This window comes from Marmota monax, unplaced genomic scaffold (assembly GCF_021218885.2).
Source record: "Marmota monax isolate L192 unplaced genomic scaffold, Marmota_monax_Labrador192_F-V1.1 WCK01_AAM20220418_F8-fsc00148, whole genome shotgun sequence".
NCBI classification, from domain to species: Eukaryota; Metazoa; Chordata; class Mammalia; order Rodentia; family Sciuridae; genus Marmota; species Marmota monax.
The window spans coordinates 3,583,979-3,604,435 of NW_026693034.1; the positions used below are offsets into that span (position 1 = coordinate 3,583,979).

The window sequence follows — 20,457 nt, forward strand, 5'->3', positions numbered from 1 at the left end:
AGAGGTTGAAAGGGAGGGACTGGAGGGGTGGAGAAATAGAGTTGCCATGCAAATAGCCAGACACACCTGGGGACTCAGAGGATGGATTGAACTTGCCATGCGCCTGCTTCCCCCCATGCAAGTACAGAGAAGCCAGGAAATAAAGAGCCCAGAGCACCCCTTCACCCACCCAGCCCTGCTATAGAGCCTGGGTGGTCCACCCTGTGGTCTACCTTGGAGACCACAGTGCAGAGACTGGCCCTGGTGGTGCACAGGCCCTGCCCCTCCTCCTGCAGTGGTGCAGCCTGCACCCTCTCTTCTCATCACTCTTCCCATTTCAGTTTCCTTCCTGCTTCCCAGAATCCGAGACTACCCATTTCACCTCTGACCTCTAGCTCTTTCCCCACCGAGTGTTTTTGGACAGAATCCCACATTTCATTTTAATGTTTCTTTTTTAATTGAGGTGAAATTCACATAACATAAAATTACCCATCTTAAAGAGTACAATTTCCTAGTTAGTAGATCTGCAGTGTTGTGCACCCCCCTCCTCTATCTAGTTCAAAACCTTTGCATCGCCCCAGATGAAGGCCCTGCCCCCACCAGTGGTCACGCCCCCCTTTCTCTCCTGGGCCCTGGCAGCCACCACTCTGCCTTCCATCTCTGTAAGGTGGTGGGTTCTGGGTAGTTCATAAAGTAGAATCTTACAGGGTGTCAAATTGGGGGTCTGGCCTCTTTGCCTCAGCAGAATGTTTTTGAGGACAGTCTGCATGATGGCCTGCATCAGTGTGCTGTCCCCCTGCGTGGCCCCAGTGTTCCCTTGTGTGGACAGGATGGACCAGCACTGATCACCCATGGTTTCCACCTTTGGCTGTGGTGAACGCTGTGCAGGAGTTTGCCACTTCTGCAAGTGTGCTAGACGTGGAAATGCTGGGTCCCATGGTCCTCTGTGTTCAGTGCTTTGAGGAGCCGCCAACTACTTTCATGTTTGTAATCGAGAGCGTTTAGAGCTCTGTGATTTGCTTTTCATCTTCTTCAGGAAACACACTGCCAGTGCTCTGTTTCCCATCCCCTCCTCGTCCTTTGTGTCCATTTCTGCACTAGACCAAGGTCGTTTTAAATCCTCAGGCCATTCTTCGCAAGCTGGCCACCTGCCAGCTTGCTTGCCTCTGCAAACTTAATGAGCACCACTCCTCTCCTGTCGTTTAAGTCACTTATGAAGTGTTAAATGCCAGGGTGCTGGCTGATCCCAGCTGGGCAGTTTGTTTGGCCTCATGCCCCCTCTATGCTCACAGCCTGCCCTCTGTATGAGTCCCCTGGGTCCCCAGGACCACACAGTCGTACAAGGCCTGGCCTGCAGCAGGGATGAAGAAATCTGCACAAAGGAATCACAGTGTCTCCCCTGTGCTCTCTGGCTCTCAGGCCCCTGAAGCATCGGCAAGGTGCAAGGAAGTATGTGTTAGATCTGGTGGGCAGAAGGAAAGGCCACATCCTACAGAAAGGAGACAAGAGTAAGAGCGTGGCAGGGTCAGGCTAGGGCAGGTCACAGGAAATGACAGTGCCACCTGAGTGAGCCAATGGGATGTGGGGCTCATTTAGGGATGAAAACCAGCAAGACAGACCACAGAGTGGGAACCAGGGCTCCACAGAGGTGCATGATGGGGCAACTTGGAGGCGCCCCGTGGGCATCATTGGCAGTCCTGGGAAAGGACATCTGTGTACAGGGATTGGCTCTTCCTGTCAGCTCTGTTCTGAGGCCATTGTTTTGAATCTTGAAGGGGAGGCACTCCAGGTCTGCTCTCAGGGCAGAAGCTCCATCCTGCTCTGTGGAGGATGTTCCTTACTCCAGGGCCAGCACTGGAGTCTTTGTGGTATATGTCTGGGGTGGAAAGGGTCAAGTGGATGAGGAGAGAGACTAAACCCCCTGGGTCAGCCTGCAGAGGAAACAGCTCTGGACCTTGAGACCACCTGTGCCCGTGGCTCTGTCACTGCCCACTGTAGCATCCTGCCTGGGACTTTCTCTCAGGGCCTTTGAGGCCTCACCTGTCAAATGGGAGGAAGGATAAGATGTGTCTTCTCCATCACCAGTGGTCTCTAAGCCTCAGAGGTTCCACCTCAGGCCACACCCTCCTGAGGCCAATCTTGACTGTGAGCTTTGTACTAAGACCCACCCAGACTGGAGTGGGAATGCCAAGAACTTATACCTCCAGGGCACAAGATGGTGTGTGCAGGACCAGCTTATCCCAGGGACAGAGGACATGGTGCTCTGCCTAGTCCCCAACACACACACAGCAGGTGCACACAGCATCCGGGCAGCCTCAGTCCCTGTGGCTTGCCCAGCTGATCTCAGGATCCCTTTCCACAGGTTGGAGCCATCGGTGATGAGGAGGAGTGGGTGAGCCTCTATGAGGAGGAGAATGAGCCCGATGCCCAGACACTGGAAATCCCAAACCTCACGCCCTACACCCACTACAGGTGAGGACAGCAGGTGACAGCTGATAACCTCCGGCTGGAGGACACATCATCATCTCAAGCCAGTGGCTTCTGTCACCAACAAAAACCCAGTGATATATGTAAATCAAAAGTTTCCAAGTAGCAATAAACTGTAAATCAAAACCCTGAGAAGCAGGAAAGACACAAGGGGAATAACTCTGGTGTTAGAGTGGCCGTGTCTGTCCACCAGTGCTGGCCAGACAATGCTCTACAAAAGGATTCACTGATTCAGTGTGACAGCCGGGGGCCATGGGCCACAAAGATGTGACAACTTTCTTCACAGAGCTCTAAGGCCCCTTGGGACTGCTCACATGCTATGTGCAAACCAAACAGATGTCCTAGGAGCATCCCTCTGCCTCCCTCTTCCGGGACCCAAGAGCTGCTAGTCTCACTAATCAAGCACTTAACATGCCATTTCACCTTTTGCTTCTTGATCCCCAAACTTATCCGCAGTAAATCCTTGGCCATACAGAGGGCAGAGCGATCATGAGCTGTTAGTGATGTTATAACTTCCCGTAAGATCGTTGAAAGAGATGAAATTTCCAGTTATCACCAGATGTTGAGTTTGATAATGTCATTGTTCTGCCAGGATGGATACATTTCTTGAGATCAGGGAATGAAAGAATAAGAATTACTAATTCAGGGAGTAAAAGGTGAAATTACATCTTCATGAAGAACATTTTTTTTAGTACAATACCAAAGTTAGCATTTAAAAAAATCCTAATGAGAGATACATCTTAACATCTATTCATTTTAACATCCCTCCTAAGCTTAGAGCAGATGAATCAAGGCACAGTACACTCGTTTTTTAGAGACAAACGTTTAGCTTACAAGACTTGGTATGTGAAATTAGCTGAATCTTTGTAATTATTCCAAAGGTCAGAAACTATGATTATAATCTGTGTCCACATTTTCAATTCGCATAAATTTAGGGAACCACAGTAATAAACATGTGCATGAGAGTTTAGGGGATTCATTGTATGTAAATTTAGTTCAAATAATTATACATGCAGATAAAGAACAGACAGGTCTAAAAGCATTAAGGTGAACCTCGAAGGACTTCCGACTCCACCTGGCTTTGCAGATAAGGAAGTTTTGGCCTGGTTTACCAAAAGGCTCACAGCACGTGGTTAAAGTGCCAGGGTGTAGATTCCGGGCCACCACCCTCCTCCTGAACCAATAGAAAGTGGGGTACAGAGTACCCTTAGACATTAAAACAACACTGGACTTTCAAAACTGCCATCTGGTAGCAACAGTGTGACACTCTGTTCTGTCCAGTAGTCCCTTGAATCTTAACTATCAAGTTTACCCTAAACTTGAATCAGCCAATGCAGCTGATTGGATTCTGGCCCTCTACCCATCCCGCTGTATCACTCAAAATTTAACCTCCTTGACTCACAAGAGAGCAGTCTTTGAAGGCTTTTCAGAAAGCGGTCCCTATATGTAATTTGCATTTTTAATGAAACCAGGTGGGAAGAGTGTGTCCCCGAGCAATGGCCTTTCTGAACAGGTGGACATACCCTGAGCCTCCCTGAGAGCAGCCAAGAGGGTTTTGTTTTATTACCTTTTACTGTGGAATAACTCTGATCCCTGATTTTCCCTCCAGATTTCGAATGAGACAAGTGAATATCGTTGGTTCAAGTCCCTTCAGCCAGTCATCCCGGGTCATCCAGACCCTGCAGGCCCCACCCGATGTGGCTCCAACCAGCATCACTGTCCGAACCGCTAGTGAGACCAGCCTGCGGCTGCGCTGGGTGGTAAGTGGGAGCTGGGAAGGGGAGGATGCAGGACGGTGCCCCAGGAGGCTGAGGCAGGCCTGGGATCCGGAGCTTAGCACAGTCCTTAGTCAGGCCTTCTTCCTTGTCAAGACTGATCCATCCTTAAGCCCAATGGCATTATACTTTCCAATTAGTGTAGGATCACAGACCCGCCTCGGCTGTCTCATTAATCACTAGCGTTGTTCACTCTTTTCTTGAAACGGGGCTGCTCTTCAGGGCAGGAATGTGGATGGCACTCCATGCTGGACCTATAAGTCTTTAAGCTTCTGTCAACATGGAACCAATACTCAGTATTTGTTAGAGGGCCAGCCTGATGTTTAATCAGAACATTTCCCCACAAAATTAAGCCAAAATGTATTAAAAGAAATTATGTCCAACCAAAGTTACTGACAGGGTTTCATTTAATTAAAAAAGAAAAGTTTTAGGGAAAAATAGGTGGTTCTAAGAATCTTCCCCCCATGCTTTCCATGGAACCAGCCTCATAACACAGGCCTATCCTTTGACATCTTGTAAAACAATGGTTTTAAAGTGTCAGCTTGTCACAGACTGCCCTTCATTGCCAGCCTCTGCCTGATTCCCAGTACAATGGGAACCCCGAGTCCGTGGGCTACAGGGTGAAGTACTGGCGCTCCGACCTCCCATCTTCGGCACTGGCCCAAGTCATCAACGACCGGCTAGAGAGGGAGCTCACCATTGAGGAGCTGGAGGAGTGGACAGAGTACGAGCTGCAGATGCAGGCTTTCAACGCCATCGGGGCCGGGCCCTGGAGTGAGCTGGTGCGGGGACGGACTCGGGAATCAGGTGAGAAGAGGACAAGGCGGGCCCTAGAGATGTGGCCCACTCACTAGAGGTGGGACCTGGTGAGTCTCTAAGTCCCAAGTAAATGGCACCTCTCTGGTTTGTCCTTCTTGTGTCTGTGTTGGCATGCTCCAAAAGGAATTTAAGTGAAACTTTAGGCCCAGTGCCACTCCTTTGAGGTTGATGTTGAACCTAGCAGGGGCTAGACTCATACTTTCATTTTTTTAAGTTAGGGATCATTTTCCCTATACTGATGAAAAGTGAGAGCATGTGAAGATCTGATAGGGAATCTTTAACTACAAGGTGTTCAGGACCCCCTGTTTGGGAAGAATGTAGGTAGTGTGTTCTGAGGTGTAGCTGCAGTAACAAGTAGACCCTGAAGGCCAGTTGCTTCAGTGCTATAGCTGATTTCTCACTGTGACTGCAGGCTAAGTGGCTGTCCCTATTTGGTGCATAGCTTTCTTCATGAGGTAATTCAAGGGCCCAGGCCCTGCTGTCCCATGGGGCTAATCACCCTCTGCTCCCAGTTACCAGAGGGAGGAGAACGAGCAAAGAGCAGGCATGCCTCCTCTGAAAACCTGTGTAGAAACAGCCCTTTGCTCTGTTCATCTCCATCAGTCTTGGTCATGGGTACTGCTAACTGCCAGGAGGAAAAGAACAAGAGTTTTTGGTCAACACTGAGAGTCCCTGCTGCTTTGTGCTGATAATGAGCTGTCCCCCGATCCTCTAGGCTTTGTGGATGGTCATGTCTCAAAATCTGGATGACCCTCCTAGCCTCATCATAGTTTTAGAAGCACAAAGGGAAGAGTGCAGCACACTTTTCAGAGACACCTGACATGGACTGGCCTCCACCCAGGCCACATGGGTGAGGTGTGGCCCTGGACAGGGAGGAGCGAGCTGCCCTGTATATTCTGGCAAGGACTCAGCACATCCAGCAGCTGCTAATTCTAGGCTCACCAAGGCTATTAAAAATAGTTCTGGGCTGGGGATGTGGCTCAAGCGGTAATGCGCTTGCCTGGCATGCGCGAGGCGCTGGGTTTGATCCTCAGCACCACATAAAAATAAAATAAAGATGCTGTGTCCACCGAAAAGTGAAAAATAAATATTAAAAAAACTCTCTCTCTCTCTCTCTCTCTCTCTCTCTCTCTCTCTCTCTTTTAAAAAAATAGTTCTTAAAATAAACCCTGCCTGTGTCCACACCAGATGAGGGGAAAATGTGACAGGTGGAGGCAGGGACCTGGCTCAGGGGTCGGAGGTGAAGACCGAGGCCCTCCACTCCTTCCCCAGGAAGTCCCCCTGCATTTTGCTTATTATTCCTTCTCTTTGCCTCCTCTCCACTGACTACATTAAGTGAAAGCACTTCTACTCTCCCACCTCAACTCTATCAGGGCCTTGCTGTTCCCTGAGCCCAGTGTGAGTCTCCTTTCCTTAAGGCTCCCAGGGACACATCAGGGAGTCACCCTAGAACCTGAAAAGGGTCAAGAGGGAGTCAACAGGCAGGGTACCTGCAGCAGCTGTTTCTACCTGGAGTGCTTGAAAACACCCAGGGGCTCCTCTCCCCACCAGAACCCTCTGCTCCTATCCCCACACTAAGACACCATGGGAGGACGGCCTCCCCAGGCAGTTTCAAGTAGCAAAATTAATTAATGAAGTTTTTTTTTTTTATCTACCTATTACCACGAGGGGTCCATCACTCTTTTTTTTTAAATTTTTTATTGTGGGTTCAAAACATTACAAATTTCTTGACATATCATATTCCACACTTTGATTCAAGTGGGTTATGAACTCCCACCTTCACCCCATACACAGATTGCAGAATCACATCAGTTACACATCCATTGATTTACATATTGCCATATTAGTGTCTGTTGTGCTCCGCTGCCTTTCCCATCCTCCACCCTCCCCCCTCCCCACCTCTCCCCTCCCCTCCCCTCCTCTCTCTCTACCCCCTCCACTGTATAACCCTGAGGGTCTCCTTCCATTACCATGCAATTTCCCTTCTCTCTCCCTTTCCCTCCCACCTCTCATCCCTGTTAAATGTTAATCTTCTTCTCCTGCTCTTCGTCCCTACTCTGATCTTAGTTACTCTCCTTATGTCAAAGAAGACATTTGGCATTTGTTTTTTAGGGATTGGCTAGCTTCACTTAGCATAATCTGCTCTAATGCCATCCATTTCCCTGTAAATTCTATGATTTTGTCATTTTTTAATGCAGAGTAATACTCCATTATGTATAAATGCCACATTTTTTTTTATCCATTCGTCTATTGAAGGGCATCTAGGTTGGTTCCACAGTCTTGCTATTGTGAACTGTGCTGCTATGAACATCGATGTAGCAGTGTCCCTGTAGCATGCTCTTTTTAGGTCTTTAGGGAATAGACCAAGAAGGGGAATAGCTGGGTCAAATGGTGGCTCCATTCCCAGCTTTCCAAGAAATCTCCATACTGCTTTCCAAATTGGCTGCACCAATGTGCAGTCCCACCAGCAATGTACAAGTGTACCCTTTTCCCCACATCCTCGCCAGCACTTGTTGTTGTTTGACTTCATAATGGCTGCCAATCTTACTGGAGTGAGATGGTATCTTAGGGTGGTTTTGATTTGCATTTCTCTGACAGCTAGAGATGTTGAGCATTTTTTCATGTACTTGTTGATTGACTGTATGTCCTCCTCTGAGAAGTGTCTGTTCAGGTCCTTGGCCCATTTGTTGATTGGGTTGTTTGTTCTCTTATTGTCTAATTTTTTGAGTTCTTTGTATACTCTGGATATTAGGGCTCTATCTGAAGTGTGAGGAGTAAAGATTTGTTCCCAGGGTGTAGGCTCCCTATTTACCTCTCTTATTGTTTCTTTTGCTGAGAAAAAACTTTTTAGTTTGAGTAAGTCCCATTTGTTGATTCTAGTTATTAACTTTTGTGCTATGGGTGTCCTATTGAGGAATTTGGAGCCCGACCCCACAGTATGTAGATCGTAGCCAACTTTTTCTTCTATCAGACGGCGCGTCTCTGATTTGATATCAAGCTCCTTGATCCATTTTGAATTCACTTTTGTGCATGGCGAGAGAAAGGGATTCAGTTTCATTTTGTTGCATATGGATTTCCAGTTTTCCCAGCACCATTTGTTGAAGATGCTATCCTTCCTCCATTGCATGCTTTTAGCCCCTTTATCAAATATAAGATAGTTGTAGTTTTGTGGATTGGTTTCTGTGTCCTCTATTCTGTACCATTGGTCCACCCGCCTGTTTTGGTACCAGTACCATGTTGTTTTTGTTACTATTGCTCTGTAGTATAGTTTGAAGTCTGGTATCGCTATACCGCCTGATTCACACTTCCTGCTTAGCATTGTTTTTGCTATTCTGGGTCTTTTATTTTTACATATGAATTTCATGATTGCTTTCTCTATTTCTACAAGAAATGCCGTTGGGATTTTGATTGGCATTGCATTAAACCTATAGAGAACTTTTGGTAATATCGCCATTTTGATGATGTTAGTTCTGCCTATCCATGAACAGGGTATATTTTTCCATCTTCTAAGATCTTCTTCTATTTCTCTCTTTAGGGTAATTAATGAAGTTTTTAATGTTGAAAAACACCTTAGGAGTAAATTAGAATTCAGCATGAATGTGATGGAAAATATATAGAAGAACAAGTTAGGAAGGCCAAGTACAAGTTGCGTGTGGCTCTAGAGGCAGCCATCCTTGAGGCCAGGGAGGGCAGGAAGGAGAAGGGGATGGGTGCTGTGGCCCTAGCAGTGGCCTGCCTGAGCTCCAAGAGGGACTGGAGGCCAGGGAAGACCGTGCAAGGCTTGCAGTGAGGCCTGAGAGAAGCTGGTAAGGAGGGGTCAGCTTTGACAGGAAGACAAGGTCTGCTGAGCCTGCTGGCCATGGGCCCCTTGGCTTCCTCTACTGCCTGATTACCCAGTGCCAGCTAGGGCCCTGTGTGTGCAGTCACAGCTTTAGGTGTGTCACAGAACTGGCCCTTGGCCCTCCAGGTGGCCAGGGGTGGCAGCACAGACTGCTTGGGGTATACAGTGTATCTGCAGGCACCACTTCCTGCATGAGTCGGGCTGTGGAAGCTCTGAGAGGCACTGAGAAGCATCTTCTCATCTCCTTTGCTCATTCCTCAAACCACAGACACCGTGTAGGTCTAAATTGACATTGCTGTTACCTGGATTGCACTGGGTTCCCAGGGCCCTCCCTGACTTTGGTCCACTCTCAGTCACAAACTCCAAGCTAAAGATTTCATGAGGTTCGTGACTTTATTTCCTCCTCATTTTCTGGGGGCCCAGTCAGGGGACAGTTGGGGCAGGTGGAAGAATTTAAACAGGAGCAGGGAGACAGAGAATTGTTGTCAGGCAGGAATCTTCTCCTCGTGCAATGTGAACCCAGAACCTGCTAATGGAGCCACTGAGGGCTTGCTGTCATGCTGACTGGCATGTCCCCAGGGGACTTGGAGAGAGGATCTTGCTGAAGCAAGTCTGGGCTTTGTTCAGACTAGGTTTTATTATATTAGAAGAGATTGAGACACACGGATGCTTGGCTTGTGACTGAGCAAGTGGATTTTTAGAAAGCTATATTATCTTCAACTTCTGAGTCTTTGTAACAAAGTAGAGAATTTGAGAAAATTTAAGGGCTAGTTCTAAATCCAGTAACAGGAAGAACAATAGTGTGTGTGTGTGTGTGTGGTGCTGGAGATTGAACCCAGGGCCTCATATCTGCTAGGCAACCGCTCTGCCACTGAGCCACACACCCTGAGCCAAAATAAAATATTTTTAAAAAAAAATTTTTTGCTATACCCAACTATAAAATTGTGGATAAAATAGAAATTTTTACAATTTTAAAATTAATGGTATGCTCAGAAGACAAACAGTGAAATCTCCAGGTGTCAGCAGCATAAAGGGAACTGAAAACCAAGCAGCAAGTGCTACGCAGTGGGCTGGATCCATCCTGGCATTGTGAGGACTCAGGGTTTGATGCACATGAAGGAGCAGGAAGGTGAGCCTGCATAAATGGGAGTTGGGACCTAAGCTCTTGTGTGAGGATGAGGCTCTTCCATATTAAGGTTAAAAGTATCTGCCCACAGAGTTTCACTTGTGTCCACCTAGACTGTGGATGGGGAAAATGACTAGGCCTGTGCCTCACTCAGGTTCAGGCTCTTATGAGGGACCCAGAAACTCCCAGAAGAGAAATTAATGTAGACTTTGGTCCCAGAAACCAAAAGTACAAGCAATGAAAGAAAAAAAAATAGGTAAATTGGGTCTCATCAGAGTGAGAACTTTTGTGCTTCAAAGAATTTTATACACAAAATGCAAAAAAAAAAGGAAGAAAACATTTTCAAATCATATATCTGACAAGAAGTTTGTTTCTAGAATATATAAAGATCTCTTACTTCACAGTAAAAAGATAAATGATCCAATTAACTGGGCAAATGTCTGAGTAGACATTTCTCCACAGGAGATAGACAAATGGCCAATAAGCACATGAAAAGATGCTCAACACCATTAGTCAGTAAGGAAATGCAAATCAAACCATAATGAGGTATCACTTCATATACTAAAATAGCTAAAATTATTTCAAAAGATGGACAATAGCAGGTATTGGTGAGATGTGAAGAAACTGGAACCCTTACAGTTTTGTGATTCAATGCAAAATGATGCAAGTGACTTCAGAAAACAACTGATGCTCCTCAAAAGAGTCAACATAATATTACCATATTACACAGCTATTCTACTCCTAGGTATATACCCAAGAAGACTGAAAAGGTTTGTCTACATAAAAATTTGACCATGAATGTTCATAGCAGCATTCATTATAATAACCAAAAAAGCAGGAAGAACCAAATGTTCATCAGTTGACAAATAGATAAGTAAAATATGATTTATCCATACAAAGGATAATTTAGCAATAAAAAGGAGTGAAATTCTGGTACATAATATGATACAATCTGGTAGATGAACCTTGAAAATATCATACTAAGTGAAAGAAGCCAGACACAAAATATCATATACTGTATGACTTCATTTATATGACATGTCTAATATAGACAAATCTACAGAACCAGAGAGTAGATTTCTGGTTGCCTAAGCCTGAGGAAGGGCCTGTGGAATGGGGCAATTTGTAATGGGTATAGGGTTCCTTTGGGGGGTAATGAAAACTAAAGTTCCTTATGGTAATGGTTGCACAATTCTGAATACACTAAAAACACTGAATTGTACACTCGAAATAGGTGAATTCTAGAATATATGGATTACATCACAATACAAATGTTTTTTGAAGAAAAGCTCAGCCTTTTGTAAATTAATTTTGTATAGATAAAATGTTATAAAAATAAGTGTAGTGCATAGATTTTTGCATTTTGCCTATGTTCAGAAGCACTGAAGATTGTCCTCATTTACATTAATATCGTTTCATTCTCAGAGAAACATCACCATCCTGAAATGGCTCTATATTGTACCATACTGGAGATTGTCCTCTTCTCCAAAACAGAATGAAACAAAGAGAAAAATACCTCCAAAAGAAAGAAAGAAACTGGCTGCAAGCCAGACCTTCTGCACACCCTACAAAAGCAAATACAAATTCTCTCTGAACAAATATTGTCACAGCCAAATTGTCCCAAATAAAACCTAGCCCTTTTTACAATGAGAAAATTAACAGATGCACAAGGAAATACTCTGCCACAGGTAAACATGAAACAGCTTTTAAAAAAGAAAGTACAGAGGACCTGATTGCTTTCAAATGCATACTAGTTTGAAAGAATGTGTAATAAGTACATTTGAAATTATTAAAGTTTCAAATTATTAAGGAAAATCATTTAAACTTTAGATTTGAGCCAGAAACTGAAAACACACAAAGACACAAAGACATAAAAATTGAAAATATAACAGAGATAGAAAAACAAAGACCAGAGTGAGAGGTCTAATACACATCTAATAGGACTCAAAAGGGATATAAGGAAGATATCTTCAAAGAATGGCTGAGAAATACCAGAATTGATGAAAGACATTTTCATCAGACTGAAGAAGGGTAGATCCCAAATATAAGTAAAAATAAATCCACACCAAAATGCCTTCTGCTACAACTGCTAAACACCAAAGCCAAAGACAGAACCATAAAGACATTTGGAAGTGAAAGACAGATGACCTGCAGAGGTGATTATGACAGCTTGGTAGAAATAACTTCTCAAGTACCATGAGGGTCAGAAGAAGATGGAATCACTTTGTTGCAGGGACTGAAAGGAAAGAACCCTCAAACTGAAGTTTTATACCCAGCTAAACTATTCTTAGTGATTTCATTCAAAAAACAACAAACTACATGTTGTATAAAAATAGAGAAAATAGAAACATTGCTTTGATAACTTTTCAAAGTATACTCTTTAAAAACAGAGTTAACCAATGCAGAATTTCTGAATTGGGTCTATATTTTTTGTATGAACCTTTCCAGCCATTGAAAACCTATTTTTACAGGTTTAGAGAATGCAGAGGATAATGTTCTGTAGATAAGCTCATTCCACATGTTTTTCTTCTGGCTTCAAACAATCTTGGTTCTCTTTCACAGTAACTTGAAGGGTCTTTCTCAAGCAGTTTCATTTTTGTAGGGACTACAACATTTCATTTAATATGGAGGAATAGATTTCATATCAAGAGAAGCATATTGGAGTTGGTTTTGTCTTAGTCTGTTGTCTCATGCGCTCTGGAGGGGAATCAAATGTAGCCTATGCAGAATGAACTGTGGACTGCAGTGTGGTTGTGTTTATAGTTGACTTGATGTTTCTGCAGCTGAAGCTTCTCTTTCTTCATCATTATGTCTTTTCTTCTTTTGAGGGTATGGCTTACAGAAAACTATCTTTTAGATTTTCATTGAACTTTATTCAGTTAGAAACTTTAGTGCAACACATCTGTCTGGAAAGAAGAGTTTTGGTTCAAGTGGCTTCATCATAATTTGGATAATTGGGTTATTGGTATTCATTTTAAGATGCAGACAATTTAGATTTCATAGATTTTTAATGCTGGGACCCCTTTCAGGCCAAGCCCTTTATGGTAGGTGCTGATTCTCCATGGCAGCCCCCAGTCACACTGCGAAACCCTCAGGTGCCCCCTCCAATGCTGTGGTGTTGCAGGATTTCAATTCTTCCTCCTCTGCACGGAGCTTTTGGAGACTGCTCATGTGGAAGACTCCTCCCTCTGATCAGCAAGACCCTCCCTGTTGCAACAGTTGTGACTTCTTAGCTTCCCTGCTCCTGCTGACACTCACCCTCCTCAGCAGAGATCCATCCTGCCAGGCACTGCTTAGCATGAGGAGGGGAGATGAGGTTGATGAAGTCACAGGCTGAACTGTGGAGCCAATGGGATGGGAAGGGATTGGAGAGAGAGCTGAGGAAGAGGGCAAAGTTGCTGACCCGGGTTCAAGTCTCACCTCCATGAAAACAATAGTTCTTTGGAACTGAAAAATGGCACAGTTAGCAAGAATACTGAAAAGGGATTGGAAACATGGAGCAGAACATCTTGAACCACATTTAAGTGAAATTTATGGCTCTGAAATGCAGTCTAATTTCTTCCATGACATCTTACGATATATTGTAAGGATAAATGAGGCCTTAAAAATCAAAAGAGACCACACGAGGAGCATCAGTGAACTGCACAGTAAGAAATCCCAAAGAGAGGAGAGAATAGGTAGAGAAGAAGAAAATAAGTTTTTTGAATGGATTTGTTTTTTAATGAAAGGGGAATTTCTAAGAACATTGCAAAACTTAAGATGTCAGATTGGAAAAGATGTTGAACCTACCTCAGAACAGATATAAGGTATTTCTTTTTCAAATCTTAAAAACCTATCTTGTAACTAAATGGCAGATTTTGCCTGGGTGGAATTTGAATTGGCTGAAAATTTTAATCTTGAACTTTGCCATTTTCTCTTCTTTAACAACTCGACCCAGCTCTCTCCTTATGAAAAACCCAGCCATGTTCCAAGCACAAAGCCCAAGTCGCTAAAGTCATCAGGTTGACCTCATTCTTTGGGGACATGCGTGGTCCTCTAATAAATGGATGCATATATTACCTACCACATCATAGAAAATCAGTGGTTATTTGTAGGTCTGCAGTGAGAATTGGGCACTTATTGTTTCAAAGACTGACTCGCAGGAAATAGATAAGGGTCCAGGAGGTGGAGCAGTTGGGTTGCTATGACAATGGCCCTTCTTCTTATAGACAAGAGACAGAGTTTTGAGAACATAAACTAAACTTGTGGGCATACATTATACTTGGTGTTCATACCTTAAGTAAATTCAGATAAATTTTAGGTTTACATTTCATTTAATGATAGTGACTCCTTTAGTTCATAGTTTGTTAGTCTATTTTGTTTGTTACTCTTTTTTATAAATAAGCAAATATAAAAACCATTTCATGGAAAAGGACATAGTAGCACTTGAGACAACCAATAGGAGCCCCTTGTCCGCTCAGGGAGTCTGCAGGGGCCATGCCGAAGCCACAGCTGGAATGCAACTGGGACAGGGGCTGGCACCTGAGACAAGCATCCTTCCTGTTCTGAGAACTGACTAAACTTAAAATCACAAATATCCCTTCTCTGTGTCACATATTTGCTCATATAAATTGACATTATTTCATTGAATGATTGAACAATTGAGTGAATGACTCTCAACTGACGTGTTTGAGAAGAAAGCTTATCTACTAGATTAAGCTGACCAGCAGTATCTCCCTCCAAAACATAGAGATGGTCACTGTGGCTTTTCCTAACAGGTAAACAGGTGACTTTTCTATTTTGTAGACACATTTACTGACCTACTATGGCAGCAGATTCAGGGCTGGGCAGTAAGGAGAGGTACTCAGGAAGGAGGGGAAAGGTGCTGCCCCCAGGGCTATCAGGAGTCAGGAAATGGACCTTCTTGGGGGTGGGCAGCCAAGGTCTTGGCCCTTCCAGGACTTCTCTGTGATTCCCCCCACCCCCTGGGAAGATCTCTGCAGGTGGGTGAGGCCCCTTACCCAAGGATCAGCATCTCCTCAGCAGATTATATTGTTAGACTATGGCTCACTGTGGGTCTGCAGAAATTATTGGTTGATGCCAAGCACAGTGGCACATGCCTGTAATCCCAGTAATTCTGGAGGCTGAGACAGGAGGATCCCAAGTTTGAGGCTGGCCTCAGCAACTTAGTGAGGCCATGTCTCAAAATAAAAGGGCTTGGCATGTAGCTCAGTGGTAAAAGGTCTCTGGGTTAAATCCCCAGTACAAAAAACAAAAAAGAAAAAAAGAAGAAGACACTGTGAGCTGAACTAGTATCTCAATTAAGCTTGCCAAATATCTAAGACTAATGACTTCTGGTGTTTTGTCTTAAAAACTGGGGCTGGGGTTGTGGCTCAGTGGTAGAGTGCACATGTGAGGCACTGGGTTTAATCCTTAGCACCACATAAAAATAAATAAATAAAATAAAGGTATTGTGTCCACCTATAACTTTATTTAAAAAAAAAAAACTATAGTAGTGTTATAACAGAGTACCCCAAACCAGGTGGCTTAAACAACAGTAATGCATTGTCTCAGAATCCTGGAGGCCAGGAGTCTGAGGTCCAGGCATCAGCGGGCTGTGCCCCCGCTGGAGATGTGGGGGAAGGTCTCCCTCAGGCCCTCTTCTGGTCCTGGAAGTCCTTGACTCACCTTTCTATGGTGTTGTCCCTGTGTGTGGGTCTGTTCATTCCCGTGCATCTCCCTGTGTGTGTGTCTACAAATTCTCCTTTTTGTAAGGACATCCATCTGCTAGATTAAAGCCCACCTTACTCCAGTGTGTCACACCTTAACAGATTACATCTGCAATAGCCCTATTTCCAATTACGATCTGGCTCCAAAGTATGGATTCAGAGGGGTACACGATTCAACGCCTAACAAAGATCAGAGCATGTGGCATGAAACTATGATGTGATCCAATGTCCAAGAGCAGCATTATTGTGCAGACACAGGCTCTGGCTGTATTCAGGTGAACTGGGTCCTCACAGCCTCTACACAACAGGAGGAAGTCATGCCACCTGAGTAAATGAATGAATGAGTGGGAAAAGCTTATGTGTGGGCCCCCATCCTGGGCCCTGGAGGACTGCAGGTGTCTGTCCAGCTTCCAAAAACTACACCCAGCACTCCCATCTCTCGCTCATCCTCGTGCGACACCTGGTTACAGCATCATCACCTCCCTGTCTTCAGGACCAAGCACCTGCTCAGTGAAAGTGCTGCACTTAGCAGTTTCCCACGTGGGGCAGTGAGGCTGGGGGTGGAATGGCATCCTCAGGTCCACTCTGGGTTTGCTCTTGCTCCTGAGCTGCTTCTTCCTGAGGAGCCTCATGGCCTCCCAGTTCAAAAGATGACTCTGCACTTGGTAGTGACCTCAGAGCCCAAGTGACAGGCAGGTACCTGTCTGATGCCTACTGTGAGATGCAAAAAACTTGAAGTGCATTCCTCCTTTTATACCACAGTGGCCCTGGGGTACAATGTGACCTTTAGGCCCAGGTTCAGAGTTCCTCTTTGCTTATGACCCATAAAATCAGAGGTGCATCCTCTGACTTGCTTGGGGACTTACCCAGATCCATATTTTCCTGTCTGAATGGCCTTGAAGAGTGAGTGGGCCCCATAGAAAAATAGTGAAGTCATTGAGACTGTCTAGAATATGAAGTCCTTGTTTTTAGGGTTTTACTGTTTTCTTTTTACACGTCATACCTGAATCCCGGCACACATAGCAAAACAATGAGTTCAGTAACAGGGTAAACGGAGAAAAGAAGAGCTTCCGTAAAATCAGGAAAACTACATGTGCAAGGGCCTCTGTAGGCATCTCCTTGTGAAAAACAACATCCATTTAAATAGAATGAAATGAGGTTCCTTAAGCCTTAGTCCTCTCGTCTGCACAAAGGATAATGACAACTGCCTCATTGGGTCACTTTGGGACTACACTCAATTAGAAATCTGAGAACACCTAACAGAGAGACAGACACAGGCAAACCTCCCCTCCCCTTCCCTCTGTGTACATTGTAAGGTCTTTGCTCTGGCCCCTGCCCCCATTGCAGAATGCCCTGTTCAGAGATGTCACCGAGCTGTCTGAAAGTGAGGATTTCTTGTTTGAGATAAAAGCCTGAAGTTTCCACAAGTTATTACAGAGAACAGACCAAGCATATTTTCTTGCTGGGTGGACTCGGGGAAAATTGAGCTCTAAATACCCAGGATTTATGGAATTTGTTGCTAACATTAAAGAGATTTACATATCTGTTATACTCCTGCAGGTTTAATCTGATCCCTACAAAACTCTCAGAATACATCATTTTTCAAGGACAACTTGGTTATTTGGGTGAAAATTGGACCTTTATTTGTAGAAGCCTTTAGACTTCTGATGCCAATCGATGTCACTCCTTCTCTGCAGTTCCCTCAGCAGCTCCGGAAAACGTGTCCGCCCAGGCCGTCAGCTCCACCCAGATTTTACTGACATGGGCATCTGTCCCTGAGCAGGACCAGAATGGGCTTATACTAGGTTACAAGGTATGTGTCATGGTGACCTTGCTCTCCTCGTGGAGCTGCTGTGAGGTTGCTACCAAACAGACTCCTATTTTCTCACAGATCCTCAGACATTTCCCCTTTCCTGATTTTCCCATTAGCTGTCCTCTGCGCTCATTGCAGTCTGGGAATGAAGCATAAGTGCTTATGGAATGCCCAGCCGGTGAAGAAGGAGCTAGAAGTCCAGGAGCTCAGGCGCTGGCTCTGCACAGCACCAGCTGAGGTGCCTTGACAGCTTCTTCACTCCACACCTGTTTCCTCACTTGTAAAATGGGAATAATACTGGCAGCTTCCCAGAGGTGGTGTGAGAAGCAAGGGACTGTTTTATGAAGTGCTCCTGACTTGCTAAGTGTAGATAGACGTGTGTGTTGTTTGTAAATATTGTAAAGGCCCAGGACGGTCCTAGGCAGTGCCACCTGCCTCTGAGACTTGGACCTGTCCCAGCTTCTCTGGGTTCTGTCTTCCATGCATCTACCTGGACCATTGAAAACCTATTTCCTGTTCACCACTGGAGGGTGATGAAAACCATCTCCTGATTCTGCTCCTCAGCTCAGCTCTTCCAAGCAGCGGGATGAGGGTCTCTGGATTTGGCCACACTTCTTTCTCTGCTGCTCCACAGATTACGAGCGGTCTCCTTTTTGCCTTTCCGTAATTTAGACACCTGTTCTTTGTTTTCCCCCAGCTGTTATCATGTCACCCCTCTTCCCTGGGTATTTTAATTGCTTCCTTCTGGCCCCATGATACATGGCAGTGCCATGACATATGACCAAGCCATGATATATGCTAGTCCTAGGTTCAGGTGACCACAACAGCACACCACATTCCTGGATCCCAGACAAGAATGATTTCCATGCTCTTTTCAAACTCTTCCCTGGAGAGCTTGCCTTTTATGACCTCTGAGTCACTGATCTCTGGGAAGAGTTTGGAGAGAGGGGATGAGCATGGAGGGAAGACATAGGAACTCTGTAGGAGAAGGAGGGCCCTGGAGGAGCGCATCTCAGGATGGCTTTGATATGGCTCAGGGCTCAGGTTCTTGTGGGGAACAGAGAGTCTACTGGGGCAGGAACCAGTTTCCATGGAGCTATTGGCTCCTTTTGCAGGATGCAGAAAGCCCGTGTTCATAATTGAGTCCTTGTTTTAGTGGGTACGGCTGGCATGGCTGCAGCTGAGTGCTTCAGATCTTGACAGTTGTGGCCAGGCAGCCAACCCGCCAAGCTGTGGGCTGAGCGTTAGCTCAAGCGCCCCTTCTGGTATTCAGTCACTTCATCATCATCTTCCTCCCCAATGCTGGAGTATAGAACCTGAGTCCACACTCCTCACACAGCTGCACCCAGTTGGCTGGTCCCAGCCTTATGGTTACAAGCCTGCCCTGTGCCCACAGAGACCCTTCCCAACACAGCATGATCACAACTGTCCGCACTTGTATGTTGATGCTTCAGATTCTGTACCGAGCCAAAGACTTGGATCCTGAGCCCAGAAGTCACACCGTGCGGGGGAACCACACACGGTCAGCGCTGCTGGCCGGCCTGCGCAAGTTCGTGCTGTACGAGCTCCAGGTGCTGGCGTTCACCCGCATCGGGAACGGGGTCGCCAGCATGCCTCTCATCCTCGAGCGTACCAAGGATGATGGTATGTACAAGGCTGGCACTCTCGCTGGCCTCACCGCCTCCCTGGGTTGCTTTCCCAATCCAAACAATTTGGATTGTGAGTGTTTTTAACATAATTTTCCAACCACTTTTTTTTCTCAGTTGAGGGAAACAAAACAAAATTGTTTTTCAGTCACTGAGCATTTATATGGCCAATTTCAGCCTGGAGTGGATTTTTACAGCCTGATTATGAAGCTATGCAGAATTTCAGTCATAACTCTGCCTTGGGCAGTGCTGGCGAGGGGTGGGCCCGGCTGTAAAATGTGAGCTGCTCATCTTGATGGTGCCTATACAAAGCTAGTTACAAATCCACTCTGGGCCAGTGGGTCCCAATGCTTAGGGGACTGCCCAGGTCTCACCATTTGTGTAATGAGACATAATTATAAGTTCCCATGTAGAGAGCGGTACATTTGATGGCTCCCAGGGTCCCCAGATCCCTGTGTTTCCAGACTGAGTAACAAGCATATCTTGCTGATTTTGTTTTTATAGAAGTCTGAATCATCAGTAAATATGTTTTTCCACTTTGCAGATGTCAAACACTTAAAGGTTAGCTCCCTTACATTTTCATTTTTAAAGAGACTGTAATGAAAGTGTCAGGGGAAAATATTACCCATCTCCCCCAAAACACTCACCCTGGAATCAGAGGCATCTGACAGAATGGAAACAAGTGCAGCTTTTCTTAAGCGTCTCACCAAGGTGACTAATGAGCCCCAAATGCACTCTACCTGAAGAGTGGAAACTGTCCCTCCCTTGTTCTCAGAGGGACTAGAGCAAGGCTTGGCCTCTGCAGAGAACCGAGCACTGCACCCAGGTCCTCATCCTTCCCCAGCCCAGAGGCTCAGGTGGAGGGGACCCAGCAGGGAAATGGGAAGTGGACATGGTTTCACTGCAGGCTGTATGAAGCGAGGCTCCAATGAAGTCCCAGGGGCATTTTAGAGACTCCTCAACTCCCGGTCTTTTGCCATCTGCTCTTCCTAAAGGACACATTGGCTAGTCTTGGAATGATGTTTTCTCTTCTTTCTCAGTCCTAATAGAAACACGTCTTTCCTCCCTCTCATTTCAACATAATCCAAATGTTCAGCTTGGAGGAGGCCAATGTCACAATTGCCCTCCTAGCTCGTATATTTGTGAATTAGTCTGAGTCTGTGAGCTCATGGTCTCCTTCGGACATTTATTTGCCCAAATATAAGTGTCATAAGACCCATTCAAAATTTTAAATACTGATCCTAGTTTAGTAGCTCGAGGAAG

The 20,457-nt window shown here is 45.3% G+C and overlaps 1 protein-coding gene across 2 annotated transcripts in view; it reads left to right on the forward strand.

The window, feature by feature from the left end:
* Sdk1 (sidekick cell adhesion molecule 1) overlaps window positions 1-20,457 on the forward strand; it is an 893,409-nt gene that overhangs the window by 764,091 nt on the left and 108,861 nt on the right. For both annotated transcript variants that reach the window (XM_058582451.1, XM_058582452.1), the window contains 5 exons: window positions 2,342-2,451; window positions 4,076-4,226; window positions 4,811-5,048; window positions 17,433-17,548; window positions 19,003-19,192. In XM_058582451.1, coding sequence (XP_058438434.1) covers window positions 2,342-2,451; window positions 4,076-4,226; window positions 4,811-5,048; window positions 17,433-17,548; window positions 19,003-19,192 — 805 coding nt within the window. The remainder of the gene's footprint in view (window positions 1-2,341; window positions 2,452-4,075; window positions 4,227-4,810; window positions 5,049-17,432; window positions 17,549-19,002; window positions 19,193-20,457) is intronic.